We start from the raw sequence: 16,490 nt of genomic DNA, 5'->3' as shown, positions 1-16,490 counted from the left end.
CAACCTGGGTTACTCAATTCTTAGCCCATTACCTACTCTACCACTGCCCGTATAGTCCCTACGAGGACTCTACGACGGGAACAAGACAGTCGATCTACGCGGTTACGAAGCTACGAAGTGACCAAAGTTAGTTGTTAGACATTGGTTATAAACTACTACTTTAGGCATCAGGGCTCCGAAAACAAGTCACAAGTCACAAGTCACAATCATCAAAGGTCAAATAGTTAGACCAGGGAACTTGATAACTAACTATATAGAGTAGTTCACCCAGGGCACACTTGGCAATTTATGCGTGTGCCGCGCGGTCTGTGTCAACCCCAATCAATACCAGTAGGTACCAAAAACCCCAAGCCCAAGCCCAAGCCCAAGCCCAAACCCCTATTCCTAATTCCCTCTTCCTAGCCTAGCCTAGCCTTGCTAGGTATCTAGGTACCTAGGTAGCTAATCCATCTCGAGATACCGGGTTATGTATGTAGAGACGACTTCACACTTTCACGGAACTTCTTGAAAGTGTCAGGCCAAGTTGGTTGTTGTGTGTTTGTTTGTTTGTTTGTTGGTCGGCTGCCTCGGAGAATTGATCTTAATCGCTTATTAGGAGACAGATAGTAGGCAAGGTTCGTTGGTTGGCAAGGGGTTGGTTGGTTGGTTGGTTGGTAGGGTCGAGTGGAGGAGGAGAGAGGTAGGAAGGCAGGAGGTGAGTAGTACTACCACTACGACTGTGTGGTTGTCGTCGTAGATTTGCTTGTGGGTTTGTGTGGTGAGGATCTCTGTGGCAGTTGGTGGTGTTGGCTGGTGAGATCAGTAGTAAAACTCTTTTGTCCTTGCTTCCTACCTGGGTCGGCGTGGATGTGTGTGATGTGATGGTGATGGTGAGTGATGTAGTGTTCAATGTGAGTGGGATCTGAGTGCCTTTTAGAGCTTCTTTGACTCTGATGATGGCTTCCTTTTCCTTTTCCTTTTTCGTTTCCTTTTCTTCTTCTTCTCCCTTCCCTTTTTCCCTTTCCCATCTCCTCCCCTTCCCCCTTCTCTTTCTATCCAAACCGAAGTCTTTTGCCAATGTCAATAATTGACATCTTGCGGCCTTTGCGAAGTAAGAACCAAGTTGCCGAGGTTGCTGCCCGCAGTTTATGCGGACACCAGTGAGGTGAGGGGACGCCGTCCTGAGCTAATCCCCGCCTCCCTCGACAAAGCCCCCCCTATCTAAAGGTAGCGTGTGTACCGGACAACGAGTGTCATCGCGGTCTCTCCACGGACCTGGGGCAGCGAGGTACCGCAGCGCCTTCGAGGGCAGCTGCAATCCCGCGTGCCAGGGGGGGAGGACGTGTGTACTGGACAACTTCAGCGGTCATCTCAATCTCCGTTCCACGTCCTAGGGGCGGCAAAGTACCGAGGAGCTTCAAGGCTACCAAACTCGATCTCCCTTGACCCCGGGGGTGTGTGAGGAAAATTCCGTGGGTACCCGGCAGCAAAACAAAGGCCACCGCAGTCTCTCCAACGGCCTCCGGGCGCAGAGTACCAGGGCCAGCTTCACTTAGGCTGAAAACCCCGATCTCCGGCCCAAGGGCGAAGGGACAATCGGGGCTCGTCGATCCCCATAAAGGCTCTCGACAAGTCCCCAAGCGACCCAGGACTTCAAGCAGCTGGAGAACTTCATTGGCTCTGCGTCGGCATGCTCCTTCCACCAGAAACCTGAGTACCCGGAGGGCAGCAGCCCGCGGGCGTGCGCCAGTCCGGTCCCTAGACCAGCCCAGGACTCAAGATCGCAAGACCGGAGAGACCTGCCCCCGAAGGGACGGCTCGGCGGAATGCTTTCTCTGCCGCTGGGGGGGTTTGCTGGGGCGTCATAACTGGGTCTTTGTTCCCTTGCCCGTGTGTGTGTTGGTTCTCCGCAAGTGTTGGGTGAGCTGCAGTTTATGCAGACACCAGAGGTTGGTATAGAAAAAAACACTTGCGGGCTTCGCAAAGTAAAGACGTTCGGTTCTTCTAGAGAGATTGGGGGGGAAACATTAGCAACGACGATTCAAGCAACAAATGATAACTTAGCTTCATCGAAAAGGAATTCATTGCAGCAGTTTATGCTTGCAGAAAAAGGAAATGCTGCAGTTTATGCTGGCATGTGAACTCAGATTGCCCCATCACCATAACCATCACCATCACATCTCCAACGTCCGACCCTTCTCTTACTCCTGACTCTTTTTTTTTTTTTTTTTTTTTTTTGTTTTGTTTTCCCTCCTCATCTCCCATCGGCCCAAAGCCTTTCCCCACACTCCACCTCCCTCAGAACCCCCTTCGTCTCCAAGTCGTGCAGCAGTTGCAGCAAGTGCTCGTCGCATCCCCGGGGCGCCAGCATGGAGACGGCCACCGGGAGACGGGACTCGTCTGTGTTGGTGGAAGCCCTCGTCATCGAGCTCGCTGAGCTGATCCGAGGCCGGAACTTCACTTCCCCGATGGGTACCGAGACGTCGGGACACCCCGAGCTGTAGCTGATCGAGTGGATCGAAAAGCCGGGCCAGAAGATGGTGGTGCTGGTGTTGGTGCTCGGGGTGTCGGGCTGGTTTGTTGTTGTTTCTGCGGTTGTGCTTGTTGGACGTCTCGCGACTTCGTCCCGGTAGGACGGTCGGCCCCAGGTTAGTGGGCATACCAATATAGGGACGGGACTGCGGGCGTTTGTACTTGATGTCGAGGAGCAGAGTTCGGAAGAAGGAGGTGCGCAAGTGGAGGGCGGTGAAGGTGAAGGTGAAGGTAGTAGTACTTCGTTGACCCAAGCACCGTATTCTTTCAGTCTTCCAACTGCTCTCTCGTACCGGGTGCCAGAAACGCTTTTGCCATAGTCTAGGCGGAGTTTGGTGATTGGTTCAATGAACGGAGTTGTAGTAGTAGTAGTAGTTGTTGTTCGATCGAAGCCCAAGTTGTTTTGGTTGTTCTGGTTTCTGTTCGCGTTCTCGTTGGCGGCCCGGTAATCTCGTACAAACGGTCCCACAGTCCCGTGTGAAAGTTCGTGGTACACGATGTCTTGGTACATCGTGTCGGTGGCCTCGGTCAGGCTCTCAGGAGTGCCCTGTGGGTGAGTGTCACGCCACAGCTCGTAGATGTTAGTTTCGTGCCGGATACAGGCTAGGTGCTCCTCAATACTTGTGATGAATTGTTCGATCAGTTGTCCCGCTGGTGTATTCGATTCTGGACCTTTTCCCTCTTGCGAAAAGAACTTTGGTGTCTCGCATGGGTCCGAATCGTCGGTGGACTGGGTCGCGTAGAGAAGCTTGAATTTGGTGTTCCCCTTATTCTTTTCGTCGCTTGCCTTCCAGTTGGTTGTTGTTGGTTTTTCTTGTTGTTGATTGCTCATGATGGTCATGCTCACAGCTCTGAGTATTTGAGCAGACCGAGCAAATACACCGGCGGTATCCAAGTATTGGGAGCACACTAGGCCTGAACTTCTGACAATCCCGTGGGAAGGCCTCACCCCAAAGAGGCCGTTTACTCCCGCGGGATGCCTTATCGAACCGCCCGTGTCGGTTCCGATAGTGAAGTCCAGCCACGAATAACTGGCAGCTCCTGTAGCAGAGCCTGAACTCGATGACGAAGGCTTCTGGTAGGTATCCCCTCGAGGGTTGGTCGGCGTAACCTCTTCGAGCCGCTCGAGGGGATCCTGCCCATCGCACCATTGACAGCATCGCATTTTCCCCACCAGGATGGCTCCAGCAGATAGTAACTGGTCGATAAAAGGAGCACTTGATTTCTTCGGTGGATAGAATTCCTGGTAGTCCTTGCTCCCACATCCTGTTTCCAAGCCAGCAACATCGATCGAATCCTTGACTCCAAATCGCATACCTCGTAGTGGAAATTGTTCGTTCGGCCGCGGACTGTATAGCTTGGACGGCACCGGTATGCGCTGTGATGATAGTCAGTCGACAGAAACGTTGCTCGATGATGATCTTGGTAGTGATGGCTGGCTTGGCTGCTGTAGGAGAGGCTGGCTGCGAAATGTCAATGGTGGGCTTTCTTGTGTGTGTTCTTGTGTGTGCGTGTGTGAGCGCGACGGTAAGACCTCACATCGTCGCGATTGAACCATGTAAATCTCTTGGTTCCAGCAACAGGAAGAGCTCCTCGGACGAAGGCGTTGTTCTTGTCCTCATACAGCTTGAAAACACTGTAAACTCTTCTCGTCGCTCGGTCGACTAGGTAAGGCCCGGCTGGTACTCGGTTTCCCCTCGTTTCAAGTACTCGTAATCCTGAATCATTCTTGGACTGCCTAGACATCGTTCGTAATCTGGAATCAATCTGGGACTGCCTTGACATCGTTCGTAACCTAGAATCATTCTTGGACTGCCTGGACATCGTAACTTCGTCGGTCTCATCACACTGAATCTTATCACACTGAATAATAACAACTAAATATAATTTTGTCAGCATTCCAGCTCGTAAAGGGGATGTGTAGAATGGAAAAGGAGAAAGGAAAAGAACCTACTTTCAAGAAAGTCTTTCGTCCAAACTTCATCCCCTCCGAACTCCTCAAATATCTTCTTTCTCAATAGCGTGTCCCCAAAACAAAAACTCTCTGTGTCGCACCCCCAAAAGACCGTCGCAGGTATATATCTTCCTGGACCCTGTAGTAACTGCTGCGGAAAAAAACAATCTGTCATCGCAACATCGACTTCTGCTCCCAAGGCGAAGTCTGACTCTCCAACTCGTATCGGTATAGTGTATGGTATAGGAGGTCGTGGGGTCGGGTCGGGTTCGGGTTCGGGTGAAATCTCTCGCATCATCGTTGTTCTTTATTCTTGCTCTTCCGGACTCTTGCCACTCGAGTCCGGATCCCTCTTAATGTCGTAATATAAAAATCGTAAAAGACGAAGTTGGCGCTCAAGACCCTTGCCACTCGGGTCGAGGCGGTCGGAAAAGAGGGGGGGACAATAAATTAGTCGGAAAAAGAACTTCGTCGGAAATATGGTTGGTTATGAAGGAGGTTGAGCGAGATAGATGATGGTAATATAAGGTAGAGAGAGAGAGATAGAGAGAGAAAAGAGAAAGGAAAAATAAATAAATAGGGGGAACATGGTCTAGGACTTCGGTATCTTCGGCATTCTGGTATAGTCCATGACGTTTAGAGTTCGTGAGGAGTTCGGAGGGGAAAAACAATCGTAATAAAATAAAAATAATAAAAGAGAACTGGACATGGGAGAGAGGTCTTGCGCGGAAGGAGTCCGGTTCTTCGGCTTGGCTTCGCAGAGAGAGAGAGAAAAAAAAATGAAGGAAGCCTCATACCCGGAAGAAGTGACCGATAGATCACTTCTTCGCGGGTGGAGGCTGCTTCTTCGCCGGCTTCTTCGCTAGGAAGGGGTTGGCTGCCGGCCTCTGCTTCTGCCTCGCCTGGAACCGCTCCGCGTCGCGTCGGAGCTTCTCGTCAAAGTACCTCCTGGTCTCTGCGGTTCGCCGGGCAGTCACCTCCTCGTTGAGGCTGGCCATGGATGCCCGGTACTCGGCATCCAATTGGTCCAGCCTTGCCATTACGGCGAGGAGCTTCTGCTCGTCCAGCTCACCGTCGACCACCGGGTTGTGGAGAGGCTTGTGATAGTCATTCCAAGACGCCTCTTCCCACGCCAGTCTCTGCTTCTCCTTGGCGATCATCTCGTCGGTCTGGCGCTGGCGGCCCCCCTTGGACGTCGGCACTGGCCTCCCCTTCAACTTCGATTCCCCTCTGGTTCCCGCAAGAGGTATCGTGTACGTGCTCTTGGGCTTTGACTCCAGGATCCATTTGGCGGGAATGATGTCGAAGGCGGGGCGGTCTGCCGAAGTGGGCGTCCGAAGGGTCCCGCTGTCGAGGACCGGCGCAGGCGTGCGCACCTGTGGGGTTGACGGTTCAGGTGCGGCGGCCGTTGCCGGGACAGGGGCCGCGAGTTGGGCTTGTCGGTTGTTGGTGTTGGCCAGTGGTGTTGCGTGAGATGGTCTGACGGGAGTGAGCAATCGTCGAGGGGAGGGAGTCATGGGCGTCGAAACCTCCATGGGTGTTCCTACGAACAGCCCAGCGGGAGTTGCTGGTTGAGACACCCCCGAAGGGGCATCCTCCATGCTCACCTCGGTGTTGATCGACTGCGCCAGTCTGGGCAGAACGGGCCGGAACTCTTCGATTGGCTGCGCTTGCGAAGGCGTCTCAGAGTTCCTTTCCGAACTGCCCGTGAACTGGAAAGGGCGTGGCGCATTTGCCTCACTCTCCGCCAACCAGTTCATTTCGTCGTTGGCTTGCTGAACTGGTGCCTGGATTTGTGCTTCTTGTGCCTCTTGTGCCTGTGCCTGTACTTGTGCTTCTGTTGCTGCCTGTGCCGGGGCCCAGTCTTCTTGGGCTTGTACTGGTTCTGGTGCTGGTGCCTCGGGCTCGGGACCAGGTAGCGCGGCACTCGTAGAGTTCGGTCCTTGAGCGTCAGGCTGCGCCTGTGCGGCGGCGTAATCCAACTCGTTTGCGAATTGGGCCATCTGTTGCTCAAAGGCAGTCGCCGAAGAGTAAAACCCCTCGGACAACTGTCCCAGCTGAGGAGCATCGTTGACAATCATGTCCATCTCGCTGGCAAACTCACTCAAACTGGGAACCTCTGCTCCACTCGTTTCGGGCCCCGATAGGTCCATCTCTGTCCCTGCGGCGTTTCCAGCGGGCAAGGAAAAATCGACGTTCTCAAAGTCGATGGGCTGGGCGGCGGCGGGCTCCAGAGAATCGTAGGCCTGGTTGGGATTCTCGGTGGCATTGCCCTCGGCTTGGGCACTGTACGTTGGCATCTGAAACTCGTACCCCACCAGGTCGAGTTCCTCTGGATGCAAATTGTCCAATGTGATCGGCTCGTCTGCGTCGGCGAGACCGGCTTCTCCTGCGGTGGGCTCTTGGTACATTGGAGCTGCCTGGACGGGATCCATTGCGTCCTCAGCAACCTGACTTGCCTCGGCGGTACGATCCGCGTCTTCGGCGAAGAAAGGAGCCTCAGCAACGCGACCAGCGTCTTCGGCAGCTGTGGGAGCCGTCGCTCCAAACGGAAAAGCGGTCTGTCTGGCTAGTTGGGCAATGAGCATCGGTAGAGGAACAAGCGGTGGGGTTGCCTCGACGGCATTGTCTTCGTCTCGGGCAATGGCGAGTCTTGTCGGGATTGCCTCGACGGTAAGACCCGCGTCTTGGGCAAATTGGCTGGTTGGCATCGAGAAAGTAAAGCTTGATTCTCGTGCTAGGTCGGCAAACGATGAAGCCTCGACGGTAGCATGTGCGTCTTCGGCTGTTGGGAGGGGAAGAGGTGCGACTTCAACGGTATCGTTCGTGTTGTTGTCGGCGGCGGCGGCATTGGTAGGAGGGAATGGTTCGGCCTCCGCGGAAGATTTTACTTCTTCGGCAACGTTGGCTTCACTGAGCTCCTCCTCCTCTTCCTTACTCTCTTCTTCGGCGGCATCGTTGGTAGGAGGGAACAGGTCGGCTTCCCCGGCATCCTCCTCATTCTCGCCGGCTTCATCGTTCTCGCTCGCGTCGTCGTTCGCGGCGTCATTCTCGTCTTCTTCGTCGTTCGCGTTGTTATCGTCGGCTGGGCGGGTCTCGTCGGCTGGGCTATCTTCGTCGACGAGTTCCATATCGACTAGGCCGAATAGTACGGCCGCCTCTTCAAAGCTCCAGCCTGGAGTGCGCAGGTACTCTTGAAACGTCATGGCTGGAACCGGGACCGCTGGGGCTAGGGCGGAGGACTCAGCGGGAGACAGAGATGGCTCGAGAGTCTGATCCAAGAGTGTGACGGGCTCTTGGGACTCAGGAACCGCCTCGACGGTACGATCCGTGTCTTGGGCGCTCTCTGGACGGTCAGTTCTTGCCTTGGGCTCATCGACGAGATGTTCGGCACCAATCTCCGGAACATTAGACTCGTGGGTAGTTGAAGAGCTGGCTGGCAGAGGAACATCTGGCATCTCCATGGGTCGGGTAATAGGAGGTTCTTCATCTCGCAGCGAATCCCGAATTCCAGCCAGAGGACGTTTCGGCATCAAATACTTCTTTCGTAGGTACTATAAGATACAAGTTAGCAAATTATCTTGGCAAGTCAAAGGTCAGTAAAAAGGGGTTGAGGGATTGATGCTTACCTCAGACTTCTTCATGCGCGTTTTTCTCGGGGGCTCAACTTCTTTTTCCGGAGATGGCACGACACAGGCCACCGTAAACATGCTGGACACGACCAGCTGCGATTGCTCAGTGGCTGCACTCTGAGCTGTTTGAGTGCATGCGTCTACCATCGTAGGACGCGCCAGGCAATGAGCGAGCCACTGCCATTTGGACATGACAGTGTCGCGAACGCGGACGCCGAGACCAATGCCATAACGGCAAAGGCGAGGAAACAGGCGAAGCGCTGCGATGGAAGTGTGAGTAATTGTCGTGGTGGCCCACGCGACCATCTCGGCGAGGGGCAAGAAGAAGAAGGCCAATACCAATACTGCATCGACGGACAGCAAAACTCCATCTTCTTTAATCATCTTTTGCGCGATCATAGTCGCCGCAACGATGTGGGTGGCCGGGTACTTGGGGTCACTGAAATATCGGCAGGCGCACATCAGAACAACACCATAGATCTCTTGCGAGATCTCGCCGCCAAAGATACCCTTGACCCACATCGCTGCGACGGCATTGGCAACGAGCGCAAGGATATAGTCGCCTGGGTGGCGATCTTCTGGTTCATCTAGATACCAGATCATAGTAAGGCCGATGATAAGACCGACCGGTAGGCCCATACTCGTATCGAGGGGCATAAGCGACGTAATGGTCGCTGGAATAGGAACGGTGTAGGTAAGTAAGGCATCTAGTGCCAGGAGCAGGGGCATAATCAGCGTATAGGCGAACATTGTTACTGATGCTCGCCGGATAAAATAAAGAGAAATAAAAGAAGGGTGATAATTAGTCGGTGTTTAGAAAAGGGAGAGAATAAAAGAAGGGGGGTAAGTCGGGAAGAAGGTAAAGGGATAAATAAAATAAGTAACCGAAGCTACGATAGTAATTGGTAACCGGAGTTACGTCGATAAAATCAATCGATCCTAAGATCGATGAGCGCGATAGATACGTGGACGAATTGCTTTAATGCTGGAACGGCTGTTTGAAAAACAGGTATCACTGAATAAATTGGTCTGACGTACTTGAAGAGGAAAGAAAGAAAGAAGTTTGAAATTTGTCGAAGGTCTGGGAGTTTATATAGTTTTTCGATTGATGCCTCAGGTTCGAGCTGTGGGGTCTGATTGAGCAGGTTTTTGGTGGTTGCCGTGGTACAATGGCAGGTACCTCTGATTTTACCCTGATCTCTAAGGTTACCGTCGCTCGATTTACTGATTTTTCGACTACAGTGCGTTTATTTTTTATTTTTCGGCCAATGAGAGCCCGCATAGAAGATCAGACGAAAGGCACTTACTACTTCTGGCACAAAAATGCCAAAATTCTGTTTCTTACCATTGTGATTTTTATTTTAATTTGCTCGATTAGGATATTCCATTGTCTTTTCATTGCAGTTACCACTGTACGCACCATTGCGCACCATTCAGGATCAGCTGCTCTAAAGTTGAGCCTGAGAATTCAGGCCAATGTCTCCTACAAAGATAGGGAAAAGTCTTACTTATATGATAGGTACGTGACATCAACTACAGCACACTTATTGTACCTGTCCGCCCCAAATTATCACTAACAATACCTAGCAGCTACAACATTAGGGACTTAATAGTAACTGAGATGACTCTAAGTCCACCAGATTTATGTATCACTGATCTAAGTTGTTCCTTCCATAGCACACAAACCTGAATAGAAGTCACCTAGGTTAGTTGTTTGCCTACCACTAAAAAACTGTCAGAAGATGGGATGAAAGTGCTATATTATTTACGGCAAGAATGACCACACATATACCTAATCTAGACAGCTACAATTGCCTAGAAGAAAAGTATTTCCATGGACAAGCCATCAGCCCGTTCATGATGGAAGTTTTAGAACCCATCAGTAGAAGTTCCCTTCAGAACGGCAATAACCTGTCAATTATCTGTATAATAGCCACCTACGCCTACGAGATTCCCGTGCTATCAACATAATACAGCGCTCAGCAAGTGCCTAAAAAAAATCATTTAGTGCTGTAGTAATTCCATCCCATCTACCTGAGCAAACATAATTGCCATTGTACCTTTCTTCTATAAAAATTCCGTGACTTGGCTTAGGGACATTAAGGAATGAGGTTGAAAAAAAGCCTTGGCATCCGATCTACTACGCTGTGATTGGCCGATCTGAGGACCCACCTTCCACATCAGGTATTAACGTTTCAACCCGCACCTGCCCTGTACCCCAGTGCGCACTGTCCAGTTTTATGCCTTTTTTTCCACCTCGAAAATAATTGAATATAGTTATTCGAATTGTCAAATGTACCATTGTATATTTCGATTCATTTTTTAATTCCAAATTCGGAATAGGACGGTACCTACGCACATGTATGTTGATTGACCAAATCCGTCCATTTTCGGTTTAGCGCGTGAGTGTACGAATTACATAAGCTAACCTACAACGCGCACTGGGGAACTAAGCCACCTGAACTGCTCGTGTTGTCGCCTTCAGGGCTATGCCCGTATATTCCTGGAGTGTTTACTTGCTAGCTTCCACTGCGGCACTATGTACCCTACCCTTAGGTAGCCCTAAAGAAATATGGCGCCCATGACTAACCTAGACCACTTGCGCAGGCGTCCTGCGCCTCAGACCTGTGTTGTCGTATGGATTCCTACGTGGACTTTGGCTTCGTCACTGCCAGCATAGACCGTCAGAAATAGTTGTATTGAATAGATTCCCCCATCCTCATATGTTAATGGAGTTTCCTGTGATATTTTTCATACGTAGAGCAGATGCTAGGGAGTAGTAGGAATAGACCTTTGGAAATAAGTTTATTAATTACAGGCTGCCATTCTCATATGCCAGTGAATACCCCCGTGATGTCTCCCATTCGAAAACTGAGAGATAGGAATTCGTATTGTAGTCACTGTTAGCTCTCCACGCTTGCCTTTCTAACCTCCCACGAGGGTTCTTCGCATCATATGTATGAGTTCTCCAGGGAGTGATATCTAATATATCATTATCTTCTATCATCCATCGACATTACAGTCTTTTCGTGTATAATGGTAAAGGTTTATAGTTCTGATGTAGAAATAATCAACGTCTTGTAACCCGATCTTCCGGCAATAGGTTATCCAAGTTAACAATGCCTCATAGTACTGAAAATATTTGTAAACCGTTTGTCTATCATACGACAGCGACGACCAAAATTCCTGGACAGGAAAAATCGTCTCGTCAAGCACTCGCAATATGATGATATACCATAACTCTAAGTGCCACCATATTGGATATCGAACATGTAGATTTAATTTAATTAGTAATAATCTGTAGACTCAAGCTCCGTTGATTTCTTGCTCTCCGAATAGGACCAGAATCATTGTCCTATTTAGAACTAATATAAAATACGTATATATGCTTCCAACATCCGTTACTGGGAGCCGGTGGATTTTATCACATTGCGATTATGAACCTCTGAGAATAGAAAAATATCCGTATTACCTATTATCTCCCAATAGAACGCATAGCTACAGCTATATAGGTGCCAGAACATACCGTTATGCCAAAAGGTGAATGATTGATCGCTCATTAAGTGTCTCTTGCTTATGAGTATATCTGGTGATAGGTTGCCGCGCAAGGACCTCGCCACACACGTATACGACTCACTTCTATTTGGCACAAATCAATGTATGATATATATAGATTTTAAAGCTACAGAGTTACGAAGTTGTAGTATCGCGGGAAATTTAGTTCAGCGATGATACAATCCTTGATGATGATCTACTATCACCCAACTTCAATTATACAGTCATTCCCTCCCATGGAAATCGAAGCCATTGCTAGATTACGTACTAGGTAGATGATATTGATATCTCTTCTATTCCAGACTTTAGACCATAGACCATTAGATCAGTTACATTTAGTATTCCATCGATATTGCCCTCAACTATAGATAAAATTCCCCAGCCTTCCTATTGTACCAACATCGGTAAGCAAAGTTGTAATTGAGGATGATATCTACCAAATATACTGATATAGGTTAGAAATAGTTAGTGAAAGACGAGCCATTCACCTTCTGGTGTAGCGGCATGTTATCATATAGCAAATCACGAGCAACCTCAAGTCATTGGCTAATGCTTCATGAAATTTCCATTTCTGTATAAACAATACTTCTGACAAGTTTTTTTTTTTTCATTGGCGCACATTGTTGCGTACCTAATAAATATCTAAAATACAATTCCGTGGCTTATAAGCGCGATACCTCTATCTATCCTGTATATATACCGTATACCCTCCGCATCCCAATTGCTGTTTACCGGGCTGCTGCCTATTGTACAGACATATCTCCATTACCGCATTACGACATAAAAAAAAAAAAAACTGACAAAAGAAATCTCTACCGACGACCTTGCTCCAGGTCCTCTATTTGGATTTCCGGGTTCGTCGAATTGCCACCAAAAACGCCATCACCCGAGACCACGATCTCGGGCGCGGCCTCGCTCTGCTTCTTCTCCGACATCTGCTCGACCTCTTCTTCTTCTTCTTCTCCAGAAGCTTGCTTCGCAGGTCTCATCCGCCTCCACATTCTGCCGCATGCCCCGCTGATCTTTCCGCCGACCTTAGCCAGGAACCGGAACGCGACGACAACGGGGGCGCCGACCACCGCGGCGATCTTGGCGAACAGCTCGTCGGGGAAGAGGCGCACGACGATGGCCCAGGGCAGGCAGACGGCGGCGGCGACGAGACAGATGGCCCACTGCGTGCCGTCGATGGCCTTGATCTCGAAGGCGGTGCCGCCGACGAAGACGATGGCGATCTGGGCGCCGACCATGATGCAGTTGATGACGATGAAGAACTGGTTGCGGTGGACGCCCTCGAAGATGTTGAACTTGTTGTCGAGGCGGCGGTTGTTGAACTCGTTGAAGATCTGCATCCACACGAACGTGTTGAACACCATCGTGTTGAGCTCCGTCTTGCGCGTCTCGTCCTCCGGGTCGTAGCCCAGGATCGACGCGCCGGCGAAGTGGAGCACGAAGGTCACGATTAGCTGGAAGATCGCCTGCCCCGTGATCATCTTCCACATGTTGGTGGTGATGAGGGGAGCGCTCTTGGGCTGCGGCTTGCGGTCGAGGACTTTCTCGGTCGGCGGGTCGGTGGCGAGCGCCAGTGCGGCGAAGGTGTCCATGATGAGGTTGACCCACAGCAGCTGCACGGCCGTGAGCACGGAGTGCATCTCAGGGTCGGCGACGGCGGACACGAAGGCGAGAAGGACGGCGGTGATGTTGACGGTGATCTGGAACTGCAGGAACTTCTGCACGGAGTCGTTGACCGCGCGCCCCCATTTGAGCGCCGTCAGGATCGACGCGAAGTTGTCGTCCATCAGCACGATCTCCGACGCCTCCTTCGCGACCTCGGTTCCGCAGATGCCCATCGAAAACCCAACATCCGCCGTTTTCAAGGCGGGCGCGTCGTTCGTGCCGTCGCCTGTAACCGCCACCGTCTCACCCAGCGCCTTTAACCTCGCGACCAAGATCCTCTTGTCCTCGGGCGACGAGCGCGCAAGAACCTGCAGCTTCGGCAGCCGCGCGTCCATCTCCGCCTCGCTCAACCGTCTGAACTCGGGCCCTTCCATGATGAGGCCACCTTCGGTGTAAATTCCACACTCCGTCGCAATGGCCTGCGCCGTGACGGCATTGTCGCCCGTCACCATGCGCACCACCACACCAGCATGCTGCGCCTTCGCAACAGCCTCGGGAACGCCGGGGCGCACGGGGTCCTGGATGCCCACCAGCCCAAGCCAGACGAGGTCTTTCAGCACGGCCTCGAACTTCACGTGCTCGTCCTCCAGCTCCGCGCCCGCGGGGGGCCACTGCGGGAAGTCCCTGTACACGATGCCGATCGTCCTCAGCGAGCCCTTCGCGTACGCGTCGATCGTCGCCGTCAGCCCCTTGCGGTCCTCGCTCGTCAGCGGGCTCGCCTCGAGCGAGTGGATGTCCGCCTTGTCGCTGCAGTAGCCCAGGAGGATCTCGGAGGCGCCTTTCACCAGGAGCCTGTACCCGGTGCCGTCGCGCAGCTTGATGACGGCGCCCATGCACTTCTTGCCGGAGTCGAACGGCATCTTCTGCACCGCCGTCTCGTTCGCGTGGATCTCGGCCAGCGACTGCATCCCCAGGTGGTCGCGCGCGAGGTGCAGCAGCGCCGTCTCGGTCTTCGACCCGATGTACGTGAACTGCCCGTTCTCCTCGCCCTCGAAGGCCGTCGAGTTGATCGCGATCGACTGGATGATGGCGTCCTTCGTCTTCTGCGAGAGGGAGGCGGCCCATTGCGGGACGGGCTGGGACGTGGAGGGTTTCTCGCTGCTGGTGGTGTCGGGCTTGGCGAAGCTGGAAGAGCCGAAGGTGCCGGCGACGACGGTCATCTTGTTCGTGGTGAGCGTGCCGGTTTTGTCGGAGCAGATGGTCGTGGCGTTGCCCATTGTTTCGCAGGCGCGGAGGACGCGCACGAGGTTGTTCTCCTTGAGGAGGCGGGTCGTGGCGAAGGCTAGCGCTAGGGTTACGGCTAGGGGTAGACCTTCAGGCACGGCTACGACGATGATGGTTACGGCGACGATGAGGATGTCCAGGAAGGCGGAGGCCTTGGCTGAGGGGCTTCGAACGTCTGTGGAAAGACCGCCGAGGAAGCGGAACAGTAGGACGAAGAACAGGAGGACGGCGGCGCCACCACCTAGTTTGGCGATCGCGACGGCTAGTCTCTCGAGCTTCTTCTGCAGCGGGGTGGCTTCGATTTCGGTACGGACGGACATCATGATCTTGCCGAAGCTCGAGTTCACACCGACCGAGGTGCAGAGGAATGTGCCCATGCCCTCGAGGACCTTGGAGCCCGAGATGATAAACGGGTCGAGATTCTTCGTGCTGCCGTTCGACTCGAGTAACGTCATGACCTGCTCACCTGGCGTCTTCTTGATGGCGTCTGATTCTCCGGTAGCCGAGGATTCGTCGCACTTCAGGTCGTGGCCGCTGATGTAGATCCCGTCCACGGGGACCAGGTCGCCGGGCTCGAGGTGCAGGACATCGCCGACGAGGATATCGTGGACATTGATCATGTATGATTTGCCAGAGCGGATTACCTTGATTTCCCGATCTTCCTTCTTCGCGTTAAGCCTAACAAATGCCCGCTCCTTTTGCCAATCGTTGAGCGACCCTACCAGGGTGACGATAAGAATAGCGATGATAATGGCGACGCCCTCCACCCAATCGATAGACGGAGGGTCCCCTTCTTCGGGTACCGTTCCAAAGGTTTCGTAAAGACCGAGGGCTAAAGAGATAACTGCAGCTACAGATAATAAAATGATAACTTTGTCGTTGTACGCGTTCCACATAAGCGTCCATATCGGCGTCGCCTTCTTCGCGGGGAGCACGTTTTTCCCAAACACGCGTATCCGATCCGTGAAAGAAGAGGTGTCGGCCCCAGAATCCGCCGCCCGTTCAGGCGTCTCAAAGAATTTATCCGACGTCCTCCTTACGGCCTGCTCAAACGTAATAGACGAGCGAACTGCGGTCTCGTCGACGCTCAGGCCAGCGTTGACGTCCGACTGCAGGCCCCGCGCTATCCCGGTCAGCCCACCCAGGGCGCGGAGCGCGGCGATGGATTTGGGGTTCTGGAGTTTGTTTAATTGGCCCGGGCTAAAGGCGAACGGGTTGTTCGTCACCTCGAAATCGGCTTCCGTGCCCGGGTCGGGGCGCAGAGCGGCTTCGGGGTCTACTGTTAATACACTGGATCCGCAGTCTGATAAAGCTGGTGTGGAAAATGGGTTCGAGTGGGCTGGTGTTAAAAATGGATTCGATATGTTAGATGTGTTAGACATGATGGACCCGGGTGTAAGGGCTCGGGTTTCATTGGTGTCGCTCCGAGGGCGGGAGCGGGTTGTGTCTATCGCCAGGGTCGGCGGCGCAAGGTTGCCGCTCGCCATGATGATGTCGTTGTTGTTAATGTTAATGTTAAAGTCGTTTGTGTTATTGTGTTGGTGTGAGTGTCGTTGTAGTACAAATGGTGAGTTCTATATGTATATCATTCTAGGCCGAGGTGTTCATTCATGAAGATCAACTACAAGAAGAACTATCGCAGGAGGATATAAGTAAAATATGACCCGGGCTGTGAGTGGGATGCCTCGGTGTAGTTAAAGCATATGAAGCATATGGAAGAGGGCTTAGATAATGAGGGAGGGCACGGGCGAGGCAAATGCTGTCGAGCCTTACCGTAATTCCCACTTTCGAAGAGGCGGGAGGACGAGTGTCCGACACGTTTACCGTCTGCCCAGAGAAATAGCTGGATTGCTACCGCTGAATCACGTAGGCTGTGCAAAGAGGAGAAACACCAAGCGTCGGCCGAGATAAGAATGCCAATTATCGCATCTGCCAGGGTT

The 16,490-nt window shown here is 52.3% G+C and overlaps 3 protein-coding genes across 3 annotated transcripts; all 3 read right to left on the bottom strand.

Annotated features, from left to right (window-relative positions):
* Positions 1–2,233: 2,233 nt before the first annotated feature.
* GGS25DRAFT_527876 (amidase signature domain-containing protein) lies at positions 2,234–4,763 on the bottom strand (the record flags this gene model as incomplete). The annotated part of the gene is made up of 3 exons (XM_049265129.1): positions 2,234–3,889; positions 4,051–4,388; positions 4,466–4,763. 3 exons carry the CDS (start codon positions 4,761–4,763, stop codon positions 2,234–2,236), a joined length of 2,292 nt encoding a protein of 763 aa, XP_049122124.1.
* A 520-nt stretch (positions 4,764–5,283) lies between these two features.
* GGS25DRAFT_527875 (uncharacterized protein) lies at positions 5,284–8,847 on the bottom strand (the record flags this gene model as incomplete). The annotated part of the gene is made up of 2 exons (XM_049265128.1): positions 5,284–8,019; positions 8,095–8,847. 2 exons carry the CDS (start codon positions 8,845–8,847, stop codon positions 5,284–5,286), a joined length of 3,489 nt encoding a protein of 1,162 aa, XP_049122123.1.
* Positions 8,848–12,191: 3,344 nt separating this feature from the next.
* GGS25DRAFT_65794 (plasma membrane calcium-transporting ATPase) lies at positions 12,192–16,490 on the bottom strand. Its single transcript, XM_049265940.1, has 2 exons — positions 16,324–16,490; positions 12,192–16,124 (listed from the first exon to the last, which is right to left on the bottom strand). Exon 2 carries the CDS (start codon positions 16,035–16,037, stop codon positions 12,465–12,467), a length of 3,573 nt encoding a protein of 1,190 aa, XP_049122122.1. The 5' UTR covers positions 16,038–16,124; positions 16,324–16,490; the 3' UTR covers positions 12,192–12,464.

This window comes from Hypoxylon fragiforme (assembly GCF_022984875.1).
Source record: "Hypoxylon fragiforme strain CBS 206.31 chromosome Unknown GGS25scaffold_1, whole genome shotgun sequence".
Taxonomy (NCBI): Eukaryota; Fungi; Ascomycota; class Sordariomycetes; order Xylariales; family Hypoxylaceae; genus Hypoxylon; species Hypoxylon fragiforme.
Note: the sequence above shows the minus strand (reverse complement) of the source record. Positions and strands in the feature narration are given on the sequence as shown.

Excerpts from the sequence above, each read along its gene's own strand:
- GGS25DRAFT_65794 (XM_049265940.1), bottom strand. The coding sequence starts at position 16,037 with ATGGCGAGCGGCAACCTTGCGCCGCCGACCCTGGCGATAGACACAACC.